This window comes from Papaver somniferum, chromosome 7 (assembly GCF_003573695.1).
Source record: "Papaver somniferum cultivar HN1 chromosome 7, ASM357369v1, whole genome shotgun sequence".
Taxonomy (NCBI): Eukaryota; Viridiplantae; Streptophyta; class Magnoliopsida; order Ranunculales; family Papaveraceae; genus Papaver; species Papaver somniferum.
The window spans coordinates 119,118,675-119,132,013 of NC_039364.1; the positions used below are offsets into that span (position 1 = coordinate 119,118,675).

Consider the following 13,339-nt stretch of genomic DNA (forward strand, 5'->3'; position numbering starts at 1 on the left):
AACTTTTGGAAAGACTTATTTAGAGCTCTAGGCACTCAGTTGCACCTCAGTACAGCTTACCATCCACAGACTGATGGTCAAACTGAGAGAGTGAACTCTTGTGTTGAGAGTTACTTGAGATGCATGTGTGGTCACCAACCCAAGATATGGCATTTACGGGTTCCACTTGCAGAATGGTGGTATAACACTAATTATCACACCAGCTTGAAGATGAGACCATTTGAAGCTTTATATGGCTATCTCCCACCCCACTTAGCTTTTCCTTGCACTGCAACCACTTCTGTTGCTGAAGTTGGGACATATTTAAAGCAAAGGGATGTTGTACTTTCCTTACTGAAATCTCAGGAGAGGATGAAGTTTTTTGCTGATCAAAAGAGAATCGACAGAGCTTTCTCTGTAGGTGACAATTTTTAGTTGAAACTGCAACCATATAAGCAAGCCTCTGTGGCCCTCAGAAGAAACTTGGAACTTGCATCCAAGTACTATGGACCATTTTTTATGGTACAAAAAATTGGTCCAGCTGCATACAAACTCCAGTTACCAGCTGAAGCAAGAATTCATCCTGTCTTCCATGTATCCCAGCTGAAGAAGCACATTGGCATCACTCACATTCCATCCCCTACACTACCTGTTTTGGATACAGATAGACAGTTTCTTATCATTCCTGCAACTGCTCTAGCCTCAAGAACAATTCTGCGCAATAGGATTTCTGTGCCTCAACTACTTATTCACGGACGAACTCTTCAGCAGAAGATGCTACTTGGGAGGATGCCAAACACATAGCTCACCATTTTCCTAAGTTCCATCCTTGAGGACAAGGATCTGCTGATGGGTATGTCATGTGCCTTCTATTCAACTAGCTTACTACTCAGCCAACCCGAATAAACTCATGTCTGCCTTTATCATTCAGTGACGTGTAGACTGATCATTTGGCAATTGTTTCCTGTTAGGATAAGAGCATGTGCCCGGCTCAGATTAGTTAGTCATTAGGTTTTCTCTTCCAATCATAAGCGTATTTAAGATGTAATGAAACCCTGTTTTCGGTAAGAATGAATTAATCAAGTATTGAGGCTGCTACGCCAGAGTTACTATTATTTGATTGTTTCCGTCCATTTTCCGTTGATTTCATTTTCCGTTGCTTATTACTATTAGCAACAAACATAGTAAAATTCTAAATAAACGGTTAAAGTGTTAGTGGTTATGTTTTTCTACTACGTACTTTTATTTTTTTTTATGTTTTTGACATAATTCCTGATTTCAACTTTGTACACCCTCTTCAAATTAGGATGCACATTCCCCACAACTTAATTGGCTGATGCATTACATTGAAAATAGAATATATCAGAAAAACACGAGAAAATTATAAGAATTTTGGTTTTGAGAAAACATGTCCATTCTCCAATGTGATGCACAGCCCAAATGGAAGGTGAAGAATGTGCATCCTAATTTTTAAGATTGTGGACAAAGTTGCATAATGGCATTCAAACCTTCTTTTTCTTTCTTTTTCTAATTTATTTTTAATGGAAAATGTCCTTCATGCCTAAGTAACCAGCACAACCTAACACAAAGAGTACTCAAAGGAAGCTCCATGGAAATAAGTATACTTTTGTAACAACATGAAGAAATGGCAAGCTCCCTCTTCATAATTTGTTTGTGACTTTTACTAGGTCGATTCTAGAAACGAGTGAAGAAAAAGAAAAAAAAAAGTGCACCGGAAATAACAAGGCATGGGATGGGTTGCATTTAGGATTGCTTGCTTTTTATTCTAGACACTGACATTGACAACACAACACATTTGGCCTTTCAAGCAAGAAGTAGTCTTATTTGTCAGCAAGTAGTATTCTTATTATAAACTAAGACCAAATAGAGACCCCAGTGACCGACTTCCCTTGTGCCAATTCAGTTTTTTGATTCCAATAACTAGTAGGTTTACAAAATCCTTAGTACATTGCATATATATGATCCCAAGTCACATTCTCTAATCTCTTCTTCTCCCCAGTCCCCCCCATAGATATCGGCAAACAAAACAATAATAAAAAGAGGAACACCCAAAAAGAATAATAAAAGGATTTAACAACCACAAAACCTATAACCGTCTGTCTCTTCTTCTTCTACTGAAATACTAGTCTCTCTATCTAGCTTGCTTGTCCATCCTTGTACCCTTCAGAAGCGATCATTCAGGTGAGAGTTATCGCCATTAATCTCTCCTTTATTTTCTCTTCGCTTCCATTTATTCTTATCTTCTTCTTCTTTGATTGTAATAAACCATGTTTGTCTTTATACTCCTCCTCACCAAAAATAAATAGGTGATTTTTTTGTTTGTTTTATTTTCTTTTGTAAAAATAGATTTGTTAAAATAAAAATTTATCTAGGTTTTACCTTAGATTGAAGAAGATGGAGTTTTCATTAGTTTTTGTGTTAAATAAAAGGTTACAGAAAATAGAAAATGGTGTTAGTGATTTTATTAAAATCTTATAAAGAAATTCTACAGCTTTGAATGTTTTGATGGGAATAGATTGACCTCAAAGTTTGATTCTGAGATTGTTTGTTTAACCCTAACTTTTTTTCTTTTTCTTTTTCTTGGTCATATAGAAAAGTCTACCTGGTCATAACATTGTCTAATTATTATGCAATAATACTGAATTATCAATTATGTCATTTTCATATAAATTTTTAATTGCTTGTGTGCCCTTATAAGTGCATTAGTACTTTTCTTCTCCACAAAGTTACAAAAAAGGACCTCTTATTTCCAATGTGCTTTTCTTGCAACAATAAGCTTCATTCAACTTTATTTTGTTGTGCTTTTTATCAAATGCATAAACTGATTTGTGGAGTTTGATTTTTCTGTTGTTTGTAGTTTTGAGGAAAATGGCAGGAATCGTATCGAATGGTAGCGTTTACCGGATAAGACAGTGTGCCCTCGACCTATTATCGATTGTTGATTTGATGGATGGCGAGGTTTCATGGGACATTATAGGAAGAGATCTCCAGCTTAGATCAACATTCTTATACTGTGATTTCAAACAAATCATTTCTAAAGCAGCAGAGGACGAAAAGAAACCCTTAATTAACCTTGCCAACCGCTTATTATGTTCTATAGAAGAGGTAAAAATGGGTTTGTTCTAGTTCAATTTCACTAGGCACTAGGTTCATATGGCACTTATATCTTTGTATGTCCGTTTTCATTTGATTCGTCATATCTTAATAGGCTTAGGCCTTAAGAGGACTTCCAACTTACAATGTGTAATGCCTATGCAGATGAGCTATGCAGTAAAACTAAAAGATCGTACTTTGATGGAGAGCAGATACTTTGACACAGCAAAGGTTTTGGAAGACTTGATGGCTCTCCTTCCTTATTGCGATCTGTTCGTCGAGGATGAATCGGACGATTAAGTGAACCCCTCATTTACTGTATATGTTTTACCCCTTCCCTCATGTCCAGCTGGTTCTTTCCTTCTTGGGCTTTAAGTACCATCCATCTGTAAATACTAAATACCAGTTTAGAATGATTTCATATGTAAAAAGTTTGGTTTAGGCTTAAATGTTTCAAATCCTTAGCACGCACATCTGTTTTAACTTTTAACAGCAGTAATTTTACAGCCGGTGATGGCATTGAGCTAGCTTACTGGATAGATTCTACTACAATACTCCCTCCGTCCTAGGAAGAGCGACACTTTTACTTTTTCAATTTGACCTAATTTTAGACAAAAATGAAGAAAAACAGAAGTATCACTTTTCCTGGGACTGAGGTAGTAGTATGTACTGTTGCGGGACTGAGGTAGTAGTATGTACTGTTGCTTGCTGACAGTTAAAATGGGAGTTAAAAACTGTTTACTAAGAGTTGTGAAGGAGAAATCTGCTCTCACATGTAGTGAGTGCGGACCAGCATCCTCCGCCAATGAAGACAAACCCTGTCTCTTGTGAGATTGCTCCGTGCATAAGAAACCTTATCATCATCGGACAACATTACACGCCAAATATTTTGACCACTCAATCCCTATGTAAGAAATCGAACATCCCAGAGAGTACTGCTTGGCAGAAAACAAATGGCATTATCATCATCCCCATTAGTATATCTAAAACACTGCATCCAATCTTCACAACATTCAACCATGACTTCTCAAAAACTCCTCACTGAATGCAGCATTTTAAGTAGTAGTAGTGGTAGGAGTAGGAGGCGTAGAACAATTACAATAGCAACAGTGAGTAGTATAATGCTGTTATCAAAACAAGCAATCTTGACACCAGAAATTGGTCATTGCTTAGACTTAAGAATGACAGTTCCAGACCAAAGCTTGGAAGAAGCGGAAGAAGGACTCGGAACTCATGTTCGAGATTTAGTAAATGTTAAAGAGTTGATTGAATTGGAGTCATGGAGAGAAACACAAAAAGCTTTAAGAAAGAGTTCATCGCTATTAAAACAAGATATCTATACTATAATTCAAGCTAAACCAGGTAGCGAAAGATCTCTGCTCAGGAAACTCAATTCAGAACTCTTCAACAGTGTTACAAAAGTAAGTAATACCAAATCTTGCTAGTTTTAGAAGAATGCCATAATTTGTGCTGGTATCGATGCGTATGTGACTTGCGTCTTACGACATTTGACTCCATTTCTTGAAACATAAATGGTCTAAACTCTAATTTGCACGCAAATGATGAGGTATAAATGTGGAGTCAGTAAAATTAGAAGTGCCACCTTCCATCATTTTAGATTTACCAAATTGCTATTTCTAAATAAATGCAATCCGTTATATTACTGAATCACTAACTATTTTTTATCCTTCAAATTCAATATGAATAATTTTGCAGCTAGACTATGCAGCAAGGAACCAGGATTCAGCCCTTGTTCAAGAGTGCTATGGGAAAATAATTGTTGCCTTAGATAGTATGCTATCAAGATTATAGGCTTGATTTCCTTTAGCATGTCAGCTTCTGGAAATAAGTACTTTTTTTTTCTTCAGTTCTTCCTATCAATTAGATTCACAATGTGTTCTGGAAGGAAGCAAGTGATCCTTCATGACATCCATGCATCTAGGACGTTTCTCCCAATTCACTAGAGCAAAATGTTAGCGACTTACTATAAAAACCAAATCCTTACTCTCTTAAGACTTCAGTTCATGGTCCAAGGCTTCTCATCTTACCTTTGACGTCCTGTACCTATTCAAAGAACTAGATAGTTGGCAATAGAGATGACGAAGAGTTCGAGTGGTAGTTCAGGCAGATCGGTTATCACTTCACCGTCAGGACGCATGCCTATCGTTATAAAATGTGCAGTACCAGTGATTATGTTGGCATCGGTGATTTCCACAACTGAAGCTACCAGCCCGTAGTAGTCGAGTCCAAATAAGTAACCACCCAAGAAGATGCCGTCGTCGTTGCTGTTGCCCAATGAAGAGTCAATTTTTTACATGCTTCAATACAATTGGGTATGTCACAATGAACTGTTATTTGGCTTTCATTGATTAATTAGTGGGATATCACATACATGACAGCTTGCTGCTCAAGTCTTACGAATGCTGGTTGGGATTGCTTTAGTTCTAACTTCAGTAGATATAAAGGTCTCTTTGAAGTTTGTAAAACAGTGTAACTGAATCCTGTTATCACTCTTGGAAGTTGCAGTCCACGTCTTTCTTGAACAGTTTCTGAACTAAAATCTCATATCATGTTGGCAATAAACGATATCTGTGCAAATAAATGTCCTTTCTTACTAGCTTTGCAACTTAGCGGAACTCAAAGATGCTTAGTGCAAGCTGCAGGCCAGTTTCTTAAATAGAGTGCTCCTTTACCAGTACCCAAAAAAAAAAAAAAAGTTTTCTTGAGTAGAAAAATTCCTTTGAATAGGAAAACTTAACAAAATTTACTATGTCATTTTCTCTGTTAACATGATTCAGAAGAATAATGACAGTCATTAAAAAAGGCATTTTGTTATATGTGAATGCCTTCGAAAAAAGAATGAAAAAGAAGAGAGGAGCAAAGAATTTCAACACAAAAGATTCATCTGACTGTCCCTGTCTCATAATTTATACACAGCTCCAAATCAACAATCAAAGCTCACATAAGAGAAGGGTGAAAAAGAGAATTTCTGGTTACAGAGGCTCAACCTGGATCCCAGGAGCATTACTAAGCTTCTGGGTAGACCTGGTTTGCTTTGGACTTCAAAAGCTAGCGATGAACTGTTTCAAATTCCAAAATGGGATATTTATACAAGTTTTCTTTTTGCGGAATTTAGTGGAACATGATGAAACATTGGGCTGAGTGTAATATTTCTGTAGGTAAAGTAAGATAGAGCTAGCAGTGATCGCTTTACCTGCTTCTTATGCATTTACAGGAGAAAATCATTTGTACTAACGCAGCCGTGTAGTTATCAGTATCTTTTTATCCAAGTTATCTCTCTCCCCATCAACATCTTGGCTCTTGCTTCATAAGATGATTCCTACTAGGTGAGTTATAAAGCACTGCCTGCAAGTTTCAACAAAGTCATAATTAAGATAGTACCGGTATAAGGTCCTAAACCCACTAATCCAGACTTCATCATGCTGAAACGTTACTGGAAATTAGTTCATCCACGTGTCTACAGTCAAACAGGATTATTGTTTGATTGCATGTCAAGTCCTTGTACTCTTATTTGTATATTGTTCACCCAAATTGCAAAAGGGTCACCTTTTCATTCATCTCACTATAATGAAAAGGGTTTAAGAGTCCAGTTCTGTGGACAAACTTATGCTATCTGACATCTAGAACCATGTTGAGCCATAAAACTCAATAGTGGAAAAATGTTTATTCAAGTCCCAAATGAGTCAATAAAATTGCGCTCCACCTTTTGGGAGAACAATAAGGACCATGATTCCCTGACTCGACCCTTCTAGGGAACATAGGGAACCATGCTTCCTTGAGTCCACAGTCTGTTAGTACATGGGAAGGATAATGTTACCTGAGTTGAAATAGGTAGAACAATATTTGCAAGGTCCTGATTGATTGATACAGGCAATGGCGGCATCTGGCTCATTATTCCAGGCATATCTCTCATGCTGCAAAATATCGAATAAAGCATGATCTTCACAAACCATATGTAAGAAATATAAAACCCAAGCAGCCCCATAGATATCCTCTAAACCTAATAATGAAATGAGTTGTTGCACATTCACTTACTTGCTCAATATGGTTGTTATATTGTTTCTCGAGCGACAAAAGAGATCAATGTTCTCCCTCATCTGCATAAAAACCACAAGGTTTCACATCTAGACTCTCCAACTCAATATAATCAATCGATACGAAAGAACTTTTGTCGCACATATGTATCAGAGGGAAAAAAAAAAGAAAACATAAGTGACGACAAACCCATAGTAAATTAGGCCATTACAGCTGCAAATACATGATACAACATGCGAACAAGACGAGGAAAACAATACATGATTTAGAAGACTTATTATAGACACGATAAACTTACAGAGCAGAAACTAAGATGAAAAAGAGAATCACCACTAGTGTAGTTACAGAAACGGTACATGACATGCTTTTTTTTCTTAAAGCTTCCTACACCTAGTGTAGTTACAAGGTATCTCAATTATGTCCATCATGGATTCATATGGTGTGTCCTTCCATTAATTCAGGATTTTAAATCATGGCAGAACAGAATCGCCTATAAACTCCATAATTTGCATTTCGTAGATATGATTCTATAAATCCAACTTCAGAATGACAAAACAACAGAACCAGATTGAAACACAATGATTATAGTTTCAGTCCAGCAATAAACAATCATCTCAGGCAACGCTGATTCTCAAAATCTACCCCGATACCCGTAGCTAATATCCACCAAAGACAAACAACTGCCTTATTTTTCTTAGCTGACCTTCTCATCCTAATAAAATCTATCAACTGACACATAATTAAGGAGTAGAAGAACTTAACCCTTGGAATGGAACACATAAAAAGTCTATCTCAGAACACGGACAACAGAAACTAGGTTGTTACAGTGAGAAAATTGAGACCTATGTGAGACACATAACAATACCAACTAACAAAATCAGACCTAGAACGTAGGTCTAAAGTAAGTCTAAACTCTGCAGTTCCTCACTCTCAATTGGCATAGAATCTAGCAGCTGATATATAATTAAGAAAGTATAAGACCTCAATCCTCGGAATACATAAAAATCTATTTCAGAACATGGACAACAAATACTAGGTCGTTACAGTGAGAAAATTGAGACCTATGTGAGCTCTTGCCACATAACGTACCAACTAACAAAATCAGACTTGCCCTTGAAGAAATCATAAAAATCAGACCCAGAATGGAAGTCTAATCTCTGCAATTAGAGTCCTCAACTCCTCGCTCTCAATTGACATAGCTGGGATGAGCTACCTCTCCAACTATTGTTTGTAAAGAGGCATTATGATGACAAGCTAATGATCTTAGTATTCTTATATGTTACCTGGCTAAAACAAGTTCTACGGCCATCTTGTTATGCAGGAGATGAAGAAATGATCAAGATCAATAAATCTACTATGCTAAGATGTCCACATACTTGTTTAAATTACTGGAATGGAACTTGAATTTCTGAAAATAATCCCACATCTCAAATTCAAGTGAACATAACAGAAATGTATTTAGAATGGACATAATTTATGAAAAATAGTAGCATACATCCAAACCAATATGTGAACGATCTTAAACGGGCATCAGGTCCTGCTCCTCTTAGCAAAATGTTCTATAACAGTATTACAGTATGTTCAAGTTTCACAATGATAAAATATCTAACTTAGCATCATAACAGTGTTTATGGATTTTCCTCGAAACCTTCACTTAATAATTTAGAACGGCCGAATAAAATCACGAACCCTGTCAAAAGCCTAGACTAGCAGTTTAACAATAATAATTTTCCTTGTAATGCATATTCAGCACCCTCTCCAAACACCAAAAAGGTTATCCCGAAAAAATAAAAGCCCAATTATCCTCATTTCCAACAGCTATTTAAGTTCAAAAGGAGAAACTTATCTGATTTGCTTACCTTATACACCGAGAAGTTATTGACGATTTGGTTAAAAACATCAGCATTCTCATCTAAAAGACGCCGCGTTGTCCCGCTTAAGGCTGAATACAAGAAAGCAGCAAGTTGATCAACCAAAAGTCCACAAGCAGTTAAGTGATCAAACTAACCCTACCAGGGATTTATATTAATCTAAACAGGTAAGGCCATCCTACTGCTCTCCTAGAAGAAGCTAACATGGCAATTAACTAGGAAGGTGCAACACGATGCAGTACTTTCTCCACATGACAAAGAAAATAACATGCTACTTACAGAGTCCAGCATCACTCACACATCAAATCAAAACCTTCCACGTGTATAAGAAACAATGTGAAGACTTCGGCAGAGACAAGAACACCTTCTACCGGAGTTTCAGCAAAGGCTTGTAATAGGGAAACCTATAGGGGAGAGGCAGAGAGGATAACAGAGTGGAGATATTGATGCACTTCTATGGTTCCCAAAAGGTATACAAAGGCGACGCATGAAGATGGATACAACTAAACATTTTCTACGAGCCAAGAAACAATTATCAGACATATGTAGAGGCACTTTAGATTTGATGCAAGGCATGCTCTTTGCAGATATTTTCACACTGACGGTACATAAAGACACCTATAGAGGCATATACCAGGAGGATTTTGCAAGTACTATAAAACTAAATGGCATGCAGGTGTAACGGATATTTTCTGTTTCTGAGCTGACAGCCCAGCCCGACAGCCTAGTTGTTATGGGTTTTCTAGTTTCTAAATAGCTGTACAGCAGCTGGAGACGCTCAAGCAATATATGCATGCAATATTAAGTGTAGATATAAGAAACATAATTTCAATATTGGAGGGAAACGCTGCAAGCTATTCAGCTTCACAAAGTTTTCCATAGAACCGCTTTTTGAAACTTCAGCCTAAGGTCCAATGAAGGAGTCCATCAGATTTAGGCTCAAATTTCAGAGAAGGTGATGCATTGCACTCTGCTACAAGAAAGAGGAAAAACTGATGTTGCTTTTTTTTCTTTGTAAAAGAGTGTAAGATCGGCGAACCAACCAACCTTCACATGATACCAGATCATTGCGGTCCACCTGCTGAATCACAGGACAGTAAGCAGACATGTTCACTGGTGCAGCTCTTGGAACATTTGCCTTTGGAATCTCCATTAACATATCCTGAAATGATCCGGTACAAGTAGTTAACTCACTTCAACACTACAATTATCAAGAAAAAATTCCCCGTGTTTTATGTTTTGATATAGTACGCATTGAAAGAAGTATAGACAAGACTGGAAAAAAAATGGAAACAAAATGATAGATCATAACAACATCAAATTAAGTGTTAAGAATTGATTTTAACTCATACACCATACTTCCCAGCAAACATGATAAAGCTGGGATGAAAAAGTTGCGCTAAATGTTACACCGTAATCTATATACACACTTTTCTTAAATTGACTCCATATAGCAATTCTTTATGTTTCATTTTTTAAGATCCAAATCTGCCAAAAGTGATAAATATGGCCCACCATATGGAAATTTCAACTTTAATTCGATTCATTACTTCCAGAGATAGACCTTACAATCAAATTAAGAATCGACTACGGTTTCTGAAGTTCCAAAAAAAAAAAACACGAACATTTATGCTAATGATTTATTAATTTCCAAATAACCAACAATGTAAGATTGACACAGCCCAGTCACCTTTACACAAATGAATGACACTGAAATTGGGTGCTTGAATTCACATATGACCTAACAGATTATTTTCTTAATTTTTTAGTTCTCCAAGATGTGGAGTGCTGCAAGTTGGAACCAAAGAGCATAGCTTAGCAGTAATTCTGTATTTGGAATGTAAACAACAAATTCTCTGTAAGACCAAATTAAACTTTTCATACCTTCCTATCTTTTGTTTTCCTCCCCAAGTGATGTTCATCTGGTTTCCTTCGTTTCCCATTCCTCTCATTCTATGACCAATTTGTAGGAGAGGGAAGATATCAAAGCAGTAATTATAAAATGGCAAACAAATGAAATGTGCTGAACAACTGAACAACTAGTGAGACTATAGATAAAACTTTTTTTTATTATAAAACTGGATCTAAACAAAAGACACAAACAAGTGAAGTTCTAACCGTTGTCCACCGACATCTCATAGCAACATCACGTGTAGTCTTGTCATGTAAAGTAGCAGCGATCTTAATGTACCTCATGATAGTTGGCTCATCAGCATATCTACGAATTCGATATAAGAAAATTAGCTTGTCAAGATCTGAACTTATGCACGAGGGAGAAAAGCAGTTACGTACAAACTATTATGTGTAACCGGTAAAGCAGGGAAGGTAGGTGAAAAAGAACCATATGCACTAGAAAAAGTTTATGGGACTTAAGGATAAGAAACAGAACAGCATGTGTAAGGAAATGAAGAAGGAGAAACTCATCTGTAAGCAGAACATAATACTAGAAGACAACCAACAGGAATAGACATAAGACAAATATATCATTTAAGTTAAAGTTTTGCTACAAATATGATATACAAAAGGTGCACAATTCATAGCTTGCTCAGACATATTTTTTTAAAGACATTTTCAAGAATAATAACTGACATCCCGAGCATTATTACCCAAATTCAATGCTCACTGAAATACAGCAACTAGTTTTAATACCCAAATAATTTGCAACTCTACAGGTTGATTTCTCATCATATCAATATTATCCTACATTCTTATTCATCCTTGGCCACTAATCCATACGTGAACAATCAATTGTACTCTAATTCATAACTGGAAAAGATAATGAATATCCAAGTCCAAGCAGAGCCTAGACTAACAAATACTCACAAACTAAAGTTCAACGAGTACAGTCTCGGACGAGCGGAAATAGTTACAATCAGACCAAAACCAAAGAACTTCAAAAATTGAGGTAAAGTACCTACTTGATAAGGCCGTGCTCCAATCTTGCTTGTTCTTCAGAAGACCACTCAACAGAAACTCCAGCTTCATTCTTAAGATCAGGAACAGAATCAAGAAGAAAACCACCAGACGAATTTCCAATTTGAGTCATCCCAGAAGTGTTGTTCATCATACCGGAATTTCCAGAAAGAATCATCCCACTCATGTTAACCTGATTCCCAAAAGAAGCCATCCCAGAAGTGCTAGGCGCCACACCTGATTGAAATGAAATAGCATGACGATTCAATGTAGATGCCATAATTGGGTCGTGGTTAAAACCCATGTTGGAATCAGCTGACATATTTCAACAGAACACCTTCAATTCCCTACTCCATCATAACACAACAAAAAAAAAACACCAATTTGTACAAATTTCTTATAACCCAATTTATTTCCCACACCTTGAAACCCCCTAAATTCTCATAAGCAATTGGTTACGCGCAATGAATTACACTTCCTTTCTGAAACCATCCAAAACCTATATAATTGCTGCAGAATCTCAATACTTGCCCGCGAGACTCAGACCTTGATATGAAGCACTTTAATCAAGTGCAAAAACCCTCTAAATCTCATCCTCAAATTACAGTCCAGGAGCCACTTCACCCCAAAGATTCCAAAACCATATGTCAGCCAACCACCAATTTCTCAAATTCAAAGCATTAATTTCCTGAAAGCATACAGAAACAACTCAGTAACAACAACCACACTAAAACCAAAACTCAATCTAAAACCCTAAAAATTTCACATATAAAACCTAATCAATAAAACTTGCAAGAAAGATATTAATAGTACCTTTACCTTTCTAAGCAACTTTTTTGAAGAAGAAGAGAACTGAAAACCCTAGTTGGTTCAACAACTTTTCCTATTCCCTGTCTCTCTCTCTAACTTTCCCTAATGGGGTAGTGGGAAAAAACAACTCTCCACCAATCGAAAAACATAGGAAAAGCAAAGTCGATTTTCTGATTATTTATTATTTTTAGGTTTTTTTTTCAAATGAAATTAAATTGCAGTTACAGATCTTGGAATTCAACAGTCCGAATCCCTATAAGCATTTGATACTCAATTATTATGCAAAACCCTAATTTCTTTATTATTATTTTTTTTTTTATCTCTCTGCAACTCTAGTTCTCAATGTTTTCTACTTTTTTTACACAAGGAAGAAGAAAGAGTACAGTCCTACAGTAGTTTTTAGGCATCGAATTTCACTTGCGCGTGGGGAAATGAAATGGAGTTTTCCATTTACACGCGCTATCCTAATTGGGTGAGTTGTCTGCGTCGAATGCTTTTGTTTGACGAAAAAGAGAAAGTTTTCTCCACCAATAGGGAGGATCAAAAATTTGAAGCCCTACACTCGTGTTAAGTGACACGTGGTTGAGTACTTTATA

At 36.6% G+C, this 13,339-nt stretch overlaps 3 protein-coding genes across 7 annotated transcripts; 2 read left to right on the forward strand and 1 right to left on the reverse strand.

Annotated features, from left to right (window-relative positions):
* Window positions 1–1,899: 1,899 nt before the first annotated feature.
* Window positions 1,900–3,564, forward strand: LOC113292937 (photosynthetic NDH subunit of lumenal location 3, chloroplastic-like). Of its 2 annotated transcripts, none has more exons than XM_026541745.1 (3): window positions 1,900–2,181; window positions 2,858–3,105; window positions 3,259–3,564. In XM_026541745.1, the coding sequence occupies exons 2-3, from the start codon at window positions 2,869–2,871 to the stop codon at window positions 3,391–3,393; spliced, it is 372 nt and encodes a 123-aa protein (XP_026397530.1). In that variant the 5' UTR covers window positions 1,900–2,181; window positions 2,858–2,868; the 3' UTR covers window positions 3,394–3,564. The 2 variants fall into 2 exon arrangements, with proteins under 2 accessions (XP_026397530.1, XP_026397529.1); XM_026541744.1 differs by lacking the exon at window positions 1,900–2,181 and adding an exon at window positions 2,197–2,306.
* A 418-nt stretch (window positions 3,565–3,982) lies between these two features.
* LOC113298250 (psbQ-like protein 3, chloroplastic) lies at window positions 3,983–5,636 on the forward strand. The gene is made up of 2 exons (XM_026546940.1): window positions 3,983–4,514; window positions 4,810–5,636. Exons 1-2 carry the CDS (start codon window positions 4,047–4,049, stop codon window positions 4,903–4,905), a joined length of 564 nt encoding a protein of 187 aa, XP_026402725.1. The 5' UTR covers window positions 3,983–4,046; the 3' UTR covers window positions 4,906–5,636.
* Window positions 5,637–5,953: 317 nt separating this feature from the next.
* On the reverse strand, window positions 5,954–13,105 carry LOC113298251. Of its 4 annotated transcripts, XR_003334122.1 has the most exons (10): window positions 12,753–13,105; window positions 11,939–12,621; window positions 11,139–11,238; window positions 10,905–10,973; window positions 10,068–10,182; window positions 9,009–9,091; window positions 7,150–7,211; window positions 6,932–7,028; window positions 6,308–6,459; window positions 5,954–6,173 (listed from the first exon to the last, which is right to left on the reverse strand). XR_003334122.1 is itself a non-coding variant. In XM_026546942.1 (9 exons), exons 2-9 carry the CDS (start codon window positions 12,253–12,255, stop codon window positions 6,400–6,402), a joined length of 903 nt encoding a protein of 300 aa, XP_026402727.1. In that variant the 5' UTR covers window positions 12,256–12,621; window positions 12,753–13,105; the 3' UTR covers window positions 5,954–6,399. The 4 variants fall into 4 exon arrangements, 3 of the variants coding, with proteins under 3 accessions (XP_026402727.1, XP_026402729.1, XP_026402728.1); XM_026546942.1 differs by having other exon boundaries at window positions 5,954–6,459; XM_026546944.1 differs by having other exon boundaries at window positions 5,954–6,459; window positions 11,935–12,621.
* Between the last annotated feature and the right edge of the window lie 234 nt (window positions 13,106–13,339).

What these genes read in the sequence shown, in the direction of transcription:
- LOC113292937 (XM_026541745.1), top strand. Translation starts at nt 2,869, where the DNA reads ATGGCAGGAATCGTATCGAATGGTAGCGTTTACCGGATAAGACAGTGT. An exon ending in TATTATGTTCTATAGAAGAG is followed by an intron (nt 3,106 to 3,258) that starts GTAAAAATGGGT and finishes ATGCCTATGCAG; the next exon opens with ATGAGCTATGCAGTAAAACT.
- LOC113298250 (XM_026546940.1), top strand. Translation starts at nt 4,047, where the DNA reads ATGGCATTATCATCATCCCCATTAGTATATCTAAAACACTGCATCCAA. An exon ending in TCTTCAACAGTGTTACAAAA is followed by an intron (nt 4,515 to 4,809) that starts GTAAGTAATACC and finishes ATAATTTTGCAG; the next exon opens with CTAGACTATGCAGCAAGGAA.
- LOC113298251 (XM_026546942.1), bottom strand. Translation starts at nt 12,255, where the DNA reads ATGTCAGCTGATTCCAACATGGGTTTTAACCACGACCCAATTATGGCA. An exon ending in TGAGATGTCGGTGGACAACG is followed by an intron (nt 10,974 to 11,138) that starts GTTAGAACTTCA and finishes AATTGGTCATAG; the next exon opens with AATGAGAGGAATGGGAAACG. An exon ending in TGATCTGGTATCATGTGAAG is followed by an intron (nt 9,092 to 10,067) that starts GTTGGTTGGTTC and finishes TCTTGTATTCAG; the next exon opens with CCTTAAGCGGGACAACGCGG.